Source organism: Entelurus aequoreus, linkage group LG07 (genome assembly GCF_033978785.1).
Source record: "Entelurus aequoreus isolate RoL-2023_Sb linkage group LG07, RoL_Eaeq_v1.1, whole genome shotgun sequence".
Lineage (NCBI taxonomy): Eukaryota > Metazoa > Chordata > Actinopteri > Syngnathiformes > Syngnathidae > Entelurus > Entelurus aequoreus.
Window position 1 is genome coordinate 82,775,265 of NC_084737.1, and position 18,959 is coordinate 82,794,223.

An 18,959-nucleotide genomic window follows, 5' to 3' on the forward strand; every position below is an offset into this window, starting at 1 on the left:
AAAATAAAAAAAAACTAATAACTGGCATGTAAGAGGTTTTCGAGGCTTGAATGTACAAAAAAGTACAAAGTGGCCCCTAGAGCCTTCAACTTTTCTGTATGCGGCCCTTGCTGGAAAAAGTTTGGACACCCCTGGTGTAGACATTGAAAGAGTAAATGAAAACACATTTCCACGTGTAATAATAGATGATAAAATGAACTGGAAATCTCGTAAAAAATATACAACAGACGGTGACAAGAAATACATCAATAATGAATAACCTCAAAATACGAATCGGACAAAAAAAATCACTCCATATTCTCTACTACTCGCTAGTATTACCATATCTTTGTTATTGTGTAGAAATATGGGGAAAAAACCGCAAAAGTACATCTCAATCACTAATCGCAGTGTTTCCCACACATTCATTTATTTGTGGCGGCCCGCCACGAAATAATTACGTCCGCCACAAATTAAAAAAAATTTAAAAAAATGTTTGTCCTGTCCAGCTTCTCAGGCAAATCATATAGTTGATGTAGATGCCCGTATAGGCTGTTCACATGTACTTTATAAAAGAGAAGTGTAGGATACTTCTCTTGTTGCCTTATTTGTATTTGACCACTACTGTTTTGTGTTTATTTGTTACTGACTGTGGCAGGACACCTCTGCCTCTGTTTCACTTTATGTTGCTGGTAAATAATATGCTTGTAGTAGTAGGCTAAAGTTAAATTATTTAGTATGCACTAATTAAAGGGGCAGAGCTTTAAGAGACATTTTAGCTTTTATATTTTATAAGATGTATTTTTTGTAAGAACCACAATTAATAAATATATTTCAGTGAATAACTTATTGTTCAAATCTGTATATAAATATGTACATAAAGTGTTGTAATTATATTGTAAAATGGATGGATGGATGGACGTTTAAAACAAAACTGTTATTATTAATTAGTAAGTATACATTTTTTTAGCCTTTTTAGAGAAAATCATATCATTGTAGTCAATTGTGCAAATTACTCGATGATGTCATGGTGACCACGCCCATAGCCACGCCTCCACCGCCACAGGTATCTTGGCAGTTTATGGGAAACACTGGATCGTGTTACAAAAGAGGTCAGTTAGAATAGTACATATTGTTGGATATAAAGAACCTTTCAAACCCTTTATTTATTGAAAATATTCAACGATATTGTGAATTTGCAAACTGCCAAAATGATGTATAAAGCAAACTAAAACCTGCTACACTGCAAAAAGTGAAATCTAAGTAAGATGAAATATCTCAAATAAGGGTGATATTTGCTTGTTTTCTGTCTGATAAGATCATTCTTCTCACTAAGCAGGTTTTATGTTAGAGTGTTTTACTTGTTTTAAGGGTTTTGGTCCTAAATGATCTCAGTAAGATATTGTTGCTGAGATTTGATGAGCTATATTGAGTAAAACATGCTTGAAACTAGAATATCAAGTGTTGCAAAGCTGTGTCATCAACACTCACACGTATAAAACTACTTTTTTAAAGTAATCATTTCTTATTTCAAGCATGTAAAAAAATAAAAAATCTTGACTTTGACACAATTGTGTCTCATAATTAAAACAGATGACAGCCAAATGGACTTTGCTGTTTTATTTTCAATGAAACAATATAAAACACATACTCATATAGTAGTACACTTGTTATTAGTGAGAATATACTTATTTTAAGGTATTTTTGGGTTCATTGAGGTTAGCTAATTTGACTTGTTTTGGAAAGTCTTGACAAGCCAAATGTTCTTGTTCTATTGGCAGATAATTTTGCTTAGTTCTAGTAAAATACCCCTCATTTTTGTATTTTTTTTCTTGTTTTTGAACACTGACTTTTTGCAGTGTACCCAAGAACATACAACAGTTATTCTCAACAAAAGAGGAGAAATACAACCTTAGAAAAAGTTTTAACTTAAAAAATTAGTATGCACAACCAACACTTAAAACCTTTAGTATATCAGTATGTGGAATTGAATTATGGAATGGATTGAGTAAATAAATGTACTAATATGATCCGGTTTAAGGAACTGTTCAAACTCAAATAATTTACAAAGTACAATATTGAACATTTAGAATTGATTGATAATCTTATTCATCTCAATATATAATACAACTTACTTTACAGGGTGTTATTTATTTATGTTGAATCGGAGTTTATTGGGAACAAATTGGGAACGGAAGTGAACAAAAGTGTTAGCAATTGCTCTGTAATGGAAAAGGTGTAGGATCAATTAAGCTGTGCTTCTTCGTACTCCTTTTCGAACATGTTGAATAGAGAAACGAGAAATTGTGATGTATCGTGTTGTATGCATGTTCGCGATAAACTCAAACCATAAACCAGTTATAAGTTATTTCCATCTACTGTCGCTGCGGGTTGAGTTATCATCGGGAGTTCCTACACTGCAAAAACTGAAATCTAAGTAAGATTAAATACACTACCGTTCAAAAGTTTGGGGTCACATTGAAATGTCCTTATTTTCAATGAAGATAACTTTAAACTAGTCTTAACTTTAAAGAAATTGTCATTCCTACCACATTGCTAATGTGCTAAATGACTATTCTAGCTGCAAATGTCTGCTTTTTGGTGCAATATCTACATAGGTGTATAGAGGCCCATTTCCAGCAACTATCACTCCAGTGTTCTAATGGTACAATGTGTTTGCTCATTGGCTCAGAAGGCTAATTGATGATTAGAAAACCCTTGTGCAATCATGTTCACACATCTGAAAACACTTTAGCTCGTTACAGAAGCTACAAAACTGACCTTCCTTTGAGCACATTGACTTTCTGGAGCATCACATTTGTGGGGTCAATTAAACGCTCAAAATGGCCAGAAAAAGAGAACTTTCATCTGAAACTCCACAGTCTATTCTTGTTCTTAGAAATGAAGGCTATTCCGCAAAATTTTTTGGGTGACCCCAAACTTTTGAACGGTAGTGTATATATTTTAAACAATTTTGTCAATTGTAATTAATTATTTAGACCCATCCATCCATCCATCCATTTTCTACCGCTTATTCCCTTCGGGGTCGCGGGGGCGCTGGAGCCTATCTCAGCTACAATCGGGCGGAAGGCGGGGTACACCCTGGACAAGTCGCCACCTCATCGCAGGGCCAACACAGATAGACAGACAACATTCCCACTCACATTCACATACTAGGGCCAATTTTTTTTTAGTGTTGCCAATCAACCTATCCCCAGCTGCATATAAAAATTACTAAGGTGGTATTATTTAGACCACCTTAGTAATTTTTATATATATATATATAATTTAATTGCCAATTTATTTTTTTTATCATTTCTGATTTTATTTCGATGTACTTTATTATGCAAGGTATATAAAATTATTGTGTGTAGTCAAGTCAAACTTTATTTATAAAGCACATTAAAACAACATAAGTTGACCAACGCACTGCACGGGGCACATAACACAATAAAAACAGTAAAATAATTTAAACAGTGAATAACACAATTTACAGTGACATCAAATTTTTGTTAAAAACTGATGAGGTAAAGGATATGATACTTGCACATTGCTGTAATATAATATTTTTAATTTGTATTTACAGCAGAAATGACGGGTCGTATCAAGTGATGGTTGCTTTTACAAACGGTGTAGCTCAGGTTTCTTTGCCTCGCCAAAGCATTTTCATTAGGATCATTTTCATTGCAATACCCCAAAACATGATCGTTAAGAAGTGAGGCTTTACCTGAGATCCAGACAGAGCCACACGGTGGAGAAATAACCCCAGCCGAGCTTCGAGAGCACCTTGTACCTTCTATTAAATGTGTCGCCTATCTGCACGGGGTGATAACCACCTGAGGACATTAAAGCAAAATAAATAAAAGGGAGGGAAAAGCTATGAGGCTTAAATCCATCTTGCTTGCCGTATTTTTCGGACTATAAGTCGCAGTTTTTTTCATAGTTTGGCCGGGGGTGCGACTTATACTCAGGAGCGACTTATGTGTGAAATGATTAGCGTAAAATATCAAATAATATTATTTAGCTCATTCACGTAAGAGACTATACGTATAAGATGTCATGGGATTTAGCGATTACACTGCAAAAACAGAAATCTAAGTAAGATTAAACATTTCAAATAAGGGTGATATTTGCTTATTTTCTGTCTGATAAGATAATTCTTCTCACTAAGCAGATTTTATGTTAGAGTGTTTTACTTGTTTTAGGGGTTTTGGTCCTAAATGATGTCAGTAAGATATTACAGCTGAGATTTGATGAGCTATATTGAGTAAAACATGCTTGAAACTAGAATATCAAGTGTTGCAAAGCTGTGTCATCAACACTCACAAGTAGAAAACTACTTTTTTAAAGTCATCATTTCTTATTTGAAGCATGAAGAAAAATCATGATTTTGACACAATTGTGTCTCATAATTAAAACAGATGACAGCCAAATGGACTTTGCTGTTTTATTTCCAATGAAACAATAGAAAACACGTGCTCATATAGTAGTACAGTTGGCACAGTACAGTAAACTGACAGTTAATATTTAAACATTTAACATTTCTAACAATTTTGAACAGAAATAGTTCATGCACATTCAGATGAATTCTTCAAAATGACAATTAAAAAATGTTTGGCTGGCGCCGGGCTGTATATATGCGCACTAATTGACTGAAAGAGCACGCACTTGGCGCGATGATGTCATGTTGTTGATGGAAAAATGCATTTTTAGACAATATGATTTGCCTGAGCGGCTAGGAGACCCCGAGAGTAACAAGTAGCCTTGTTGCCTTTCCGTTAACAACAATAAACTAGCTTTTAGTCTAAGTTTTCCGGTTTCAAGAAATGTAATGCCAAGTGCATATCATTATGTCAAGATAATGGCACTAGCATTTATTTAATTTAAGAATATTTTTCAACATTTTGAGCAAAAAGGGCTCATATATATTTTTTTCTATCAAGAAAAGTGCACTTGTTATTAGTGAGAATATACTTATTTTAAGCTATTTTTGGGTTCATTGAAGTTAGCTAATTAGGGTCCGCATGTACCCTGTAAGGGTACAAAGGACACTATTGAAATTGTAAGGTTTTATTATTATTATTATACCGGCCGCCTCTTCGAGCTGCAATTTGACCCACTTAACATGCTTTAAAACTCACAAAATTTGACACACACATCAGGACCTGCGAAAATTGCCATCTAATAAAAATACCAAACCCCAAAAATCAAAATTGCGCTCTAGCGCCCCCTAGGAAAAATCAAAAACAAACTGCCTGTAACTCCCACTAGGAAGGTCGTAGAGACATGAAACCTGTATGTAGGTCTCACTTAGACCTACAATTCATAATTCAACATCCTCGGGCAAAAACCAACAGGAAGTTGGCAATTTCCCATTTAAGACAAAAATGTACTAAAAACACACATTTTTGCCTCTTTGAGCTGTAATTTGACCCCCTTAAAATACTTCAAAACTCACCAAACTTCTCACACACATCAGGACCGGTGGAAATTGTGATCTAAAAAAAACCGAACCCCAAAACTCGAAATTGCGCTCTAGCGCAATTTTTGAATAAAACAGAGACAAAACTGCTTCTCAGAGGAAAACTCAGACAAAACTGCTTGTAACTTCCGGTAGGAACGTCTTAGAGACATGAAACAAATACCTCTATGTAGGTCTCACCTAGACCTGCATTTCATAGATTGACATCCTTCAGCAAAAATCAACAGGAAGTTTACAATCCCTCCTTCAAAACAAATTTTTTGTTAAAACCGGTCATCAAACATCAAACATTATCTCCTCTGAGCGCGTTTGTTGTTTCGGCTTCAAACTACTACAGAAGAGACATTGAACCCTTCTGATTAAAAGTTGACGACGGCGTTTAGATTCGTGCTACCGTTTTGATTTTACGAGCCTTCAAAGAACCGCTGCTCTGATGCTGCTCCGCTGCGGTCAATGACAACGTGAAATGGAATTGTTTCTTTTTTGTCCTCAAAATTCTACACACAATACCCTATAATGACAATGTGAATTGGATCCGCTGCTGTGATTTTACGCGCCTTCAAAGAAAACAACCACTGTGCCGCAGCACCTAGGAAAAAAAGACAGACAGAACTGCCTCTAACTCCCAGTACGAATATCGTAGAGACACGAAACAAAAACCTCTATGTAGGTCTCACTCAGGACTACCACTGGACAAAAGTATTGGGACACCTAGGACTAGCACCAGCCAAAATGCGGACCCGACCAACGCTGCTTGCAGCTTTAATTTTACTAGTTTTGGAAAGTCTTGACAAGCCACATTTTCTTGTTCTATTGGCAGATAATTTTGCTTAGTACAAGTAAAATACCCCTCATTTTTGTATTTTATTTCCTTGTTTTTGAACACTGACTTTTTGCAGTGTAGGAGTGACAGATTGTTTGGTAAACGTATAGCATGTTCTATATGTTATAGTTATTTAAATGACTCTTACCATAATATGTTACATTAACATACCAGTTGGTTATTTATGCCTCATATAAAGTACACTTATTCAGCCTGTTGTTCACTATTCTTTAGACATTTTAAATTGCCTTTCAAATGTCTATTCTTGGTGTTGGCTTTTATCAAATAAATGTCCCCAAAAAATGCGACTAATGCGACTTATATATGTTTTTATCCTTCTTTATTATGCATTTTCGGCCGGTGCGACTTATACTCCGGAGCGACTTATACTCCGAAAAATACGGTAATTGTCATCAAAATCATGTCTAAAAGATAAATATATAAAAATGTAGAAGATTAAGACAGAGAGAGATTATTAGTGTCATTTGTAAATGAGTAGGAGTATGAAACACTGTCATACCATAACAATATCCTCTTGGGTCTTCAGCTTCCTTCAGCTCCAGCTGCTCCAGGCTTGCCAGGGCCTCGGAAGTGTGGGATAACCCACATTTACTCCTATTACACGCACACACACACACAATTACACACATTGGTGATGAAAACAACAACATCAAGGCCAAACAATCCTGATTTGGATCAGCACCTTCGTACACATCGCCTACATTTGCATGAAGGAAAATGAGGACAAATGCCATCTTTACAGTCAAGCTGTCACAAAATGACGCAGAAAACCACAAAATAGTTCAAGATGTCTTCTTTTCCCGAATGTCAAAAGACACCCAACACTCACTAACGCATTGATCCTGATAAAAGACCATCCCTCTTTTTCAAGGCCTGTCCCTGTGAAGTACTTGTAGAAACAAAGAAAATGAAAGCTGCAAGCAGCGATGGACGGGACCGACTTTGACGGCTCATAAAACCCAAACTGGAGCAGTAATTAAAACTCTTTCATCAACTTTTAATCAGAAGGGTTCAATCTCTCTCCTGTGCTAGTTTGAAGCCGACACGACAAACGCGCTCAGAGGAGATAATGTTTAAAAAAAGGTAACTGTTTTTACTAAACTTTTGTTTTGAAGGGAGAATTGCAAACTTCCTGTTGATTTTTGCTGGGGGTTGTTAATATATGAAATCTAGGTCTAAGTGAGACCTACATAGAGGTTTTTGTTTCATGTCTCTACGACATTCCTACTGAAAGTTACAGGCAGTTTGGTCTGTGTTTTCTTCCTAGGAGCAGTTTTGTCTGTGTTTTATTCCTAGGGGGCGCTAAAGCGCAATTTTGAGTTTTGCGGTTTGTTTTTTTTATTAGATTGCAATTTTCGCCAGTCCTGATGTGTGTGTCCAGTTTGGTGAGTTTTGAAGCATGTTAAGGGGGTCAAATTACAGCTCAAAGAGGCAAAGGTGACTGTTTTTACTAAACTTTTGTTTTGAAGGGGGAATTGCCGACTTCCTGTTGATTTTTGCTGAAGGATGTTCGTGTATGAAATCTAGGTCTAAGTGAGACCTACATAGAGGTTTTTGTTTCATGTCTCTACGACATTCCTACTGGAAGTTACAGGCAGTTTTGTCTGTGTTTTCTTCCTAGGGGGCGCTAGAGTGCAATTTTGAGTTTGTTTTTTTGATTGGACCGCAATTTTTGCCAGTCCTGATGTGTGTGTCAAATTTGGTGAGTTTTGAAGCATGTTAAGGGGGTCAAATTACAGCTCAAAGAGGCGGCGGTATAATAATAAAGAATAAAACCTTAGAAATACAATAGGGTCCTCTGTCCCAAAGGGACATTCGGTCCCTAAAACTAGGCCTGTCAAACTATTAAAATATGTATAGTGGCTACTCAATTTGTTTATAGTTAACTCAAAATTAATCACAGATAAATATCATTTTTCGTTATTAATAAGTGTACCCTAGACATACAATTTTAAAGTTTTGAATACCACGACTGGACAATTAGTTTGCTTTAATTAATTGTTTTTAAACGTTATGCTTTTTTTAAACAACTCAACACAGAAAGGATATAAACACGCTTTTATAAAGATTTTTTTTTTTTTTTTTAAACTGCAGTGCGTTGGTGTCTTGCCGGGTTTTGTATTATTACAACATTTGCATTCCTGCTGTAGGAGCACTTGCACTCAGAGGGGACGAGCTAGACTTCCGTGTTTAGATACCAGTTTCACACATTGATAGTGCAAAATGGTGATTGTTATGATCATGCTTTGTCAAATGTGATATTAATACCTAAATAAATGCTTATGATATTATTATACACCTGTACATTACATGTTGTACAAGTTAATGGTATTCCTATCCTGCATGGGATCAATAAAGTACTTTCTATTCTATTCTATTCTATTTTAACCTTCTTTATTTATCAATAAAATGTAATAATCAGCCTGCTAAACATTCTGTAATTGCGGACTATCAGTCAGAACGGGTTATAATAGAATATACACTTTATTTCAATCTGCTATAAAACATTTGTTTAGGTAGAAATATCCCAGATTACTAATAAATACTTAATATATAAAACAAAACGGAGGTTTAGTATATATAACATATTTCCAACAAATATGCAGATTTTATCATGCTATTGTATTACCATTAGGGGTGTCAAATTGTTGCAATAATTCCAATTATTATTATTATTATGGGGCGGCATGGCGTAGTGGGTAGAGCGCCCGTGTCAGAAACCTGAGGGTTGCAGGTTCGCTCCCCGCCTCTTACCATGCCGTTGTGTCCTTGGGCAGGACACTTCACCCTTGCCCCCGGTGCCGCTCACACCGGTGAATGAATGATGAATGAATGATAAGTGGTGGTCGGAGGGGCCGTAGGCGCAAATTGGCAGCCACGCTTCCGTCAGTCTACCCCAGGGCAGCTGTGGCTACGAAAGTAGCTTACCACCACCAGGTGTGAATGAATGATGGGTTTTTAACATGTAAAGCGACTTTGGGTACTTAGAAAAGCGCTATATAAATCCCAGGTATTAATTAATTAGTCATATTTAGCACGTTTAAATTAATTATTCCAACTCTTAATCTCTTTGTTTTGTTTTAGTGAGTAAAACATACTGCATCTGTTTAAGTCACGACATGTATTTGGTTATAGTTCTACCTTGATGATAATGTCATGCATTTAAATGAAAATACCTCAAATTGAGGGATTTTCTCAGCAATTAATTACAAATCATAATTAATTGGTGGCTAATTTTTTTAATTGCTTGACAGCTCTAACATTATTACTGTTTAGTAACAGAATTAGTAGCAATAGTTTAGTTTAGTAGTAGTAATGTAAGTCAGCGTTAATTACAAAAAAGGCACATTAGGTTAATTAACAAATTACATAACATTTGTGGACAAAATTCTTTGTTTTGACTTTTGAATTATTGAAACAAAAATATAAAAAAAATAATCGGGCTATGTTTAGGTCAAATAAACAGAAAAGGGAAAATACTTTTGTTACGTTTTATTATATTTGGGTCAATACGGTACTTTCTAGAATTATTGTTCGTATGGCGAGTAGTTTTACTGAATTTTAGCTGTTTTAAACAGCTGTTAACGTCTCTTATTACACCTGTATGAATGTTGAAATGTTACTTAAAACATTACCAGAGTTCAGAGCCAAAATATTGTAATTGACTTTATGAGGTTTCCTTTGTGAGAAAGTGTTTTGTAAAATAAACAAGTTGAAAGTCAAACGGCATTAGAGCAGATTGTATTTGACTTCCACTGTGGTGTTAGCAATAAAATGTCATGTCTAGACAGGTCCGATAATGGCTTTTTTACCGATATCCGATGTTCCGATATTGTCCAACTCTTAATTACCGATACCGATATCAACCGATACCGATATATACAGTCGTGGAATTAACACATTATTATGCCTAATTTTGTTGTGACGCCCCGCTGGATGCATTAAACAATGTAACAAAATAAATCAACTCAAGTTACGGAAAAAAATGCCATATTTATTATTGAAGTCACAAAGTGCATTATTTTTTTTAACATGCCTCAAAACAGCAGCTTGGAATTTGGGAAATGCTCTCCCTGAGAGAGCATGAGGAGGTTGGGGTAGCGGGGGGTGTATATTGTAGCGTCCGGGAAGAGTTAGTGCTGCAAGGGGTTCTGGGTATTTGTTCTATAGTGTTTATGTTGTGTTACGGTGCGGATTTTCTCTCGAAATGAGTTTGTCATTCTTTTCTGGTGTGGGTTCACAGTGTGGCGCATATTTGTAACAGTGTTAAACTTGTTTATACGGCCACCCTCAGTGTGACCTGTATGGCTGTTGACCAAGTATGCTTGGCATTCACTTGTGTGTGTGAGAGGCCGTAGATATTATGTGACTGGGCCAGCACGCAAAGGCAGTGCCTTTAAGGTTTATTGGCGCTCTGTACTTCTCCCTACGGCCGTGTACACAGCGGCCTTTTAAAAAGTCATATATTTTACTTTTTGAAACTGATACCGCAAATTTTGAAACCGATACCGATAATTTCCGATATTACATTTTAAGTAATATTATCGGACATCTCTACTTAAAATCCTTTCATTTTTTCAAAAATCGACAGCGCGCCTAATGTACGCCATAATTCCATTTGTGCTTACTGACCTCAAAGCAATTTAATTTGGTACATGGTGTAATGATAAGTGTGGCCAGTAGATGGCAGTCCCACATAAGAGATATGTGTAGACTGCAATACGATGGCAGTGAACAACACCAAAACTTTAAATGTTCCATTGAGAATATAGAACATTACACGGCGCTCTGTACTTCTCCCTACGTCCGTGTACACAGCGGCCTTTTAAAAAGTCATACATTTTACTTTTTGAAACCGATACCGATAATTATGAAACCGATACCGATAATTTCCGATATTACATTTTAAAGCATTTATCGGTCGATATTATCGGACATCCCTGGTAATGTCCAATGCTGCTCCGCTTGTACAACTTGCAGTTTTCTGATTGAAAACTTCCTTGGCAGAGGTAATTAACACGCAGTCCATCTCCTCACACGTGCTGACTGAGCATCGTCTACATACAAACTGTATTCCGTGTCAAATATTAAGAGACAGGGGTCGAGTTGCTCTGATGAACCACCGACCTAAATAAATCAAAAAGTTCTCACAGACTCTGACTGGTCATGGAAACTATTTCCATCTGGGCTAGTAATCATTTTGCAGCACCTTGCAGCCTGACAACTTGCTCATGTATTGTATAAAATGCCAAGATAAGATAAGGTGGACACTCCCACCAGAAGTTGAATCATGCAACATTTTGCATGTGTATCACTAATTACATACACTGCAAAAAGTGAAATCTATGTAAGATGAAATATCTCAAATAAGGCTGATATTTGCTTATTTTCTGTCTGATAAGATCATTCTTCTCACTAAGCAGATTTTATGTTAGAGTGTTTTACTTGTTTTAAGTGTTTTGCTCCTAAATGATCTCAGTAAGATATTACAGCTGAGATTTGATGAGCTATATTGAGTAAAACATGCTTGAAACTAGAATATCAAGTGTTGCAAAGCTGTGTCATCAACACTCACAAGTAGAAAACTAATTGTTTTATAGCAGGGGTGTCCAAAGTGCGGCCTGGGGGCCATTTGCGGCCCGCAGCTAATTGTTTACCGGCCCGCCACACATTCTGTAAATGCTATTGCAAAAATAAAAATAAAAACATTAAAAAAAGTAGAATGAGGTGACATCTAACTAGAAAAAGTTGCAATGTTGACACAAAGCTGCCATGCAGGCTGTTTTTTTTCTTCTTTTGTCTATCTTTATTTTCCTTTTTTTGCCATTGCTCAAAAAAAAATAAAAAAAAAATGTTATAATGAATTATTGACCTATTCAAGGCTCCAATTATTTCACTTTAAAATGTTTTATGTGGAAAATATTGCATACATTGTGTGGTTGCCATGCAAAAACATCGTTTTCTTTGACAAAAGAGCATAAAACGAACAAAATGATAGTTCAAACGTAAAATGGACAGATATATCTGAAGTTGATCTTGTAACTTAAGTGTTGAAAGTAAAAAAAACATAATACAAATGTATTACTTTGAGTGGGGCACCTTTTGTATCCTAAATATATTTAATGGGATTTTATTTATCTTTTTACTGTGATTACTCAAAAATAACAATGAATTAATATCAATGGTGTCCTGCATTATTGATGTTTTTAAGGCTCTAATTACTTCACATCAAACATTGCTTTCTGAATGTTTTGGGCAGTGGAGGAAATACTGCATATTTTAATTTTATTATAAAAAACAAAGTTGTCTTGACAGAAAAGGCCTAAAAACTTTTTGTTTTTTTACATTTTATATCAACCTAAAGTTGATATACTGTACAGATTTACTGTAACTGTTAAATAAATAAAAAAATAATAATAATTTGACTTGTTTTTAACATTTTAATGACTTAGACCTTTATGGTCCCCGGGAGCCCTAAATGTAAAAAAAAAAACAAAATCCATATATTTTGTTATGATTTGAAAATGAAAACTATCAAAATGGCCCCCGCAGGCTTTAATTTTTCCGTGTGCGGCCCTCAGGGGAAAAAGTTTGGACACCCCTGTTTTAAAGTAATCATTTCTTACTTCAAGCATGAAAATAAAAATGATGTAATGCATATCATTATGTCGAGATAATGGCACTAGCATTTACTTCATTTAATAATATTTTTCAACATACTGAGCAAAAAAGTCTTTTTTTTTCTACCAAGAAAAATACACTTGTTGTTAGTGAGAATATACTTATTTGAAGGTATTTTTGGGGTTCATTGAGGTTAGCTAATTTGACTTGTTTTAGAAAGTCTTGACAAGCCGAATGTTCTTGTTCTATTGGCAGATCATTTTGCTTAGTTCAAATAAAATACCTCTAATTTTTGTATTTTTTTTTCTGCTTTTTGAACTTTTTGCAGTGTAACAAAGAAACATGGAAAAAAAATGCACTACCTCGGTGTGTAAAATAATGCTTCCTCTTAATTGCAACCAAATAGACTTTTAAAGATGCATTTAGGAGCAAAAGTTGTGCATGAAGCTGAAAAAAAGACAAAGTAGCCAAGTTGCTGCAGTCTTAAGAGACAACAAAAGGCCGACACTCACGTGTGACGCTGCAGAGGGGCGGCGAAGAGCGGACGGCGACTCCTCTCCATCATGAGCGGCGATAGGCAAGCGTCCGCGATGCTGAAAGACGGATATCCTGCAACGTAAGGAGGGCGCTGCATTTAGCAAGTACGTGTGTTGGTAGGCGGCGGCAAAGTACATTCACGAGTGTACCGCGTTCCTGTCTCTCTACTGAGAGATGCAGCAGCAGCGGCGGGGAAGCCCAACTAAAAAAGAGCAGAACAGCTGACAAGGAGTGTGACCTCAACACTGCCGGGGTCGCAGGGTATCCTGTGAGAGTGGCCTCCCCCGTCCTTGCAAGACACAAGCAGCACAATTAGGCCCCCATTAATGAAGCTCCAATAAGATCACAATCTGACCATTTAAATCAGCACTACTGTACATTCTTGCACATGCAATACAAATATGTAATAGGGTTACAACATACCTTTCAAATAATCCTTACAAACAGCAATAAAAGACTATTTTCGGAGCGGGAGGTAATAAAGTCACCAACACAGAGGTGAACAAATACAAACCCCGTTTCCATATGAGTTGGGAAATGGTGTTAGATGTAAATATAAACAGAATACAATGATTTGCAAATCCTTTTCAAGCCATATTCAGTTGAATATGCTACAAAGACAACATATTTCATGTTACAACTCATAAACATTTTTTTTTGTGCAAATAATCATTAACTTTAGAATTTGATGGCTGCAACACACGACAAAGAAGTTGGGAAAGGTGGCAATAAATACTGATAAAGTTGAGGAATGCTCATCAAACACTTATTTGGAACATCCCACAGGTGAACAGGCTAATTGGGAACAGGTGGGTGCCATGATTGGCTATAAAAGTAGATTCCATGAAATGCTCAGTCATTCACAAACAAGGATGGGGCGAGGGTCACCACTTTGTCAACAAATGCCTGAGCAAATTGTTGAACGGTTTAAGAACAACCTTTCTCAAGCAGCTATTGCAAGGAATTTAGGGATTTCACCATCTACGCTCCGTAATATCATCAAAGGGTTCAGAGAATGTGGAGAAATCACTGCAGGTAAGCAGCTAAGCCCGTGACCTTCCATCCCTCAGGCTGTACTGCATCAACAAGCCACATCAGTGTGTAAAGGATATCACCACATGGGCTCAGGAACACTTCAGAAACCCACTGTCAGTAACTACAGTTGGTCGCTACATCTGTAAGTGCAAGTTAAAACTCTCCTATGCAAGGCGAAAACCGTTTATCAACAACACCCAGAAACGCCGTCGGCTTCGCTGGGCCTGAGCTCATCTAAGATGGACTGATACAAAGTGGAAAAGTGTTCTGTGGTCTGACGAGTCCACATTTCAAATTGTTTTTGGAAACTGTGGACGTCGTGTCCTCCGGACCAAAGAGGAAAAGAACCATCCGGATTGTTCTAGGCGCAAAGTGTAAAAGGCAGCATGTGTGATGGTATGGGGGTGTATTAGTGGCCAAGACATGGGTAACTTACACATCTGTGAAGGCACCATTAATGCTGAAAGGTACATACAGCTTTTGGAGCAACATATGTTGCCATCCAAGCAACGTTACCATGGACGCCCCTGCTTATTTCAGCAAGACAATGCCAAGCCACGTGTTACATCAATGTGGCTTCATAGTAAAAGAGTGCGGGTACTAGACTGGCCTGCCTGTAGTCCAGACATTGAAAATGTGTGGCACCTGCAATAGCAGAAGGGAGACCCCCGGACTGTTGAACAACTTAAGCTGTACATCAAGCAAGAATGGGAAAGAATTCCACTTCAAAAATGTGTCTCCTCACTTCCCAAACCAAAACTGAGTGTTGTTCAAAGGAAAGGCCATGTAACACAGTGGTGAACATGCCCTTTCCCAACTACTTTGGCACGTGTTGCAGCCATGAAATTCTAAGTTAATTATTATTTGCACAAAAAAAAAAAGTTTATGAGTTTGAACATCAAAAAGGATTTGCAAATCCTTGTATTCTGTTTATATTTACATCCAACACAATTTCCCAACTCATATGGAAACGGGGTTTGTACTTAGTATTACTGTATTTTCCGGACCATAAGGCGCACTGCCGATGAACGGGTCTAGCCAGGTCTATTTTCATACAAAAGGCGCACCGGATTATAGGGCACATTAAAGGGGTCATATTATGATTTTTTTTTTCTAAATGTAAAAGACTTCCTTGTGGTCTACATAACATGTAATGCTGGTTCTTTGCTCAGAATGTTGCATGGATGATGTTTTACACATCATCTTCAAGCCGCTTTCTGACAGTCGTTTTTTGTGGGCGGTCTTATTTACGTGGCTCACCTTCGACAGCGTCTTCTCCCCGTCATCTTTGTTGTAGCGGTGTAGCGTGCAAGGACGGGAGTGGAAGAAGTGTCAAAAGATGGCGCTAACTGTTTTAATGACATTCACACTTTACTTCAATCAATAACGGAGCAGCATCTCCTCATCCGTGGCTCACTAGTGCAACAACAACAACGCCGGAAATGTGTCCCGTGAAAAAGCGTCCGACCGAAACTCTCTAATAACTAAAGTTCCTTGGGTGAATAATGTCAACTCACTACACCGGTATGTTTTAGCGCTTTCATGGCGAGTTTACTGACAAATATAAGTACGAACTTTACACTACTTTATATTAGAAATGGCAACAGCGGAGGATGAATGTCCCATAACAAGAAGATAGAGAAAAAGAAGAAGCTTATCCACTACGGTGTCGACACGGACTCATGCAGATCCCAAATACAGATCAGCAGGTACCAAAAGGTAAGAAAAGTTGCTTTTGCCTAGTATTGCAAAACAAAACGCCAGATAATATGTCTTACCTTACACACACACCATAATAATACTCCTATGTTGAAGCACAGTACAATCCATCAAGCGGTGTGGCTTCATAGCTTACCAAAGTCCTACTAAAACATTTTCATCGATTTTTGAGCGTCGTGTGTAATGTTCTATATTTTCACTGGAACATATAAAATGTTGGTGTTGTTTACTTGAGTCATATTGCAGTCTACACGTATCTCTTGTGTGTGACTGCCATCCACTGGTCACACTTGTCATTTCTCCATGTGCCAAATACAATAGATTTGAGGTTGGTAAGCACAAACAAAATGATTCCGTACATTAGGCGCACTGAGTTATAAGGCGCACTGTCGAGTTTTGAGAAAATGAAATGATTTTAAGTGCGCCTTGTAGTCCGAAAAATACGTATAAGCTGTATCGTAACTTCATTTCAAAGTATGCACAATCCCCTGCCTGGTAACACATTGTTATAAATTGTGTGTGTGGCCTTCACTCTCGTGCACAGCTGTCCGCAGTCAGATGACGTATCCTATGTTGTATATTTAGACAGGCTCAAGTACTAGTCTTACCAAGGACTTGCATCATGAGGCTATGGTTACAGCATCTTAGGTGCAACATTATACAACATCATGTTTGCCTTACTCGATATTTTGCACTGTGAAGACACTTGGGGACAACCAAATGTTTGAGCAGGTTAGTCTTCACATGAAGACTTTCTGGGTTTTTTATGACTAACTCAATTTCCAGTTGTATTTATTTCGAATACATTCCTTGAGTTGTTAAATAGATTTGGCACCACCTGTTTGACCTGGCTCATCATCACATTATAACGCATAGGGATGTGCTGATATGAAATTTCATATCACAGTTATCTTTACACCAACATTATCACCGCTATTTTTATCGGGTGTATTAAAATATTAAAAATGAAGTGCATGAAATTATTTGGGCTTGATTTTTAAGAGAAATAAAAACAGGACGAGGAAAATAATCAACATTTTATTGTATTTGGGTCAATACAGTAGTTCTAAATTTATTGTATATATGGTGAGTAGTTTTACTTGATTTTAGCTTGATTAAACAGCTGGTAACATCTTTTTTTACATGAACATGACAGTTGGGAATGTCAAAATGATACTTAAAGCATTACCTGTGTAGCGAAAAAAAGTGCAGTACAAAATATTGTAATTCATTATATAATTTCTGGTATTTAGATTAGATTTATATTTTTGGTCCCCTTGGGGGAATTCATTTTCACTGCCATACATTTGAACAACAGACATTACACATCACAAAAACAAAAATAACAAAAAGACATCATACATGACCAACACACATTTACAGGCTTGTCAGACAGGTTATTATGACTAGGGATGTCCGATAATGGCTTTTTGCCGATATCCGATATGCCGATATTGTCCAACTCTTTAATTACCGATACCGATATCAACCGATACCGATATCAACCGATATATACAGTCGTGGAATTAACACATTATGCCTAATTTGGACAACCAGGTATGGTGAAGATAAGGTACTTTAAAAAAAAAAAATGAATCAAATAAAATAAGATAAATAAATTAAAAACATTTTCTTGAATAAAAAAGAAAGTAAAACAATATGAAAACAGTTACATAGAAACTAATAATTAATGAAAATGAGTCAAATTAACTGTTAAAGGTTAGTACTATTAGTGGAGCAGCAGCACGCACAATCATGTGTGCTTACGGACTGTATCCCTTGCAGACTGTATTGATATATATTGATATATAATGTAGGAAGCAGAATATTAATAACAGAAAGAAACAACCCTTTTGTGTGAATGAGTGTAAATGGGGGAGGGAGGTTTTTTGGGTTGGTGCACTAATTGTAAGTGTATCTTGTGTTTTTTATGTGGATTTAATAAAAAATAAAAATAAAAAGTTTAAAAACCCGATACTAATAATAAAAAAACCGATACCGATAATTTCCGATATTACATTTTAACGCATTTATCGGCCGATAATATCGGCAGGCCGATATTATCGGACATCTCTAATTATGACTAATTGATGTAATTATTGTTGTTTATTTCCAGTTTAATGCAGTATTTCTAATACATTCCTTTAGTTCAGGGGTGTCCAAAGTGCAGCCCGGGGGCCATTTGCGGCCCGCAGCTAATTGTTTACCGGCCCGCCACACATTCTGCAAAAATTGCAAAATTGATAGTATTGCAAAAATAAAAAATAAAAAAACATTTAAAAAAGTGTAATGAGGTGAAATCTAACAAGAAAAAGTTGCAATGTTGACACAAAAGCTGCAATGCAGGCTGTTTTTTTTTCTCGTTTGTCTTTCTTTCTTTTTCTTTTTTTTGCCATTTCTCCAAAAAAAACCATAAAAAAATCTATGTTATAATGAATTATTGACCTATTCAAGGCTTCAATTACTTCAAAGATTTCACTTTAAAATGTTTTATGTGGAAAAAATATTGCATAAATTGTGTGGTTGCCATATAAAAACATTTAAGTTTTCTTTGACAAAAGAGCATAAAAACAAACCAAATAATAGTTCATACGTAAAATGGACAGATATATCTGAAGTTGATCTCGTAACTTAAGTGTTGAAAGTAAAAAAAAAACTAATAAAAATGTGTCACTTTATGAGTGGGGCACCTTTTGGATCCCAAATATATTTAGTGGGATTTTATTAATATTTTCACTGATT

General features: G+C 36.4%; 1 protein-coding gene across 1 annotated transcript in view; it reads right to left on the bottom strand.

The window, feature by feature from the left end:
* Positions 1-16,860, bottom strand: part of si:ch211-220i18.4 (SRSF protein kinase 3) — a 40,776-nt gene extending 23,916 nt beyond the window's left edge. Inside the window, exons 1-5 of the mRNA XM_062054736.1 lie at positions 16,856-16,860; positions 13,613-13,665; positions 13,439-13,535; positions 6,805-6,899; positions 3,707-3,815 (exon numbers count right to left, since the gene is read on the bottom strand). Of these exons, the coding sequence (XP_061910720.1) occupies positions 3,707-3,815; positions 6,805-6,899; positions 13,439-13,535; positions 13,613-13,665; positions 16,856-16,860 (359 nt within the window). The remainder of the gene's footprint in view (positions 1-3,706; positions 3,816-6,804; positions 6,900-13,438; positions 13,536-13,612; positions 13,666-16,855) is intronic.
* Between the last annotated feature and the right edge of the window lie 2,099 nt (positions 16,861-18,959).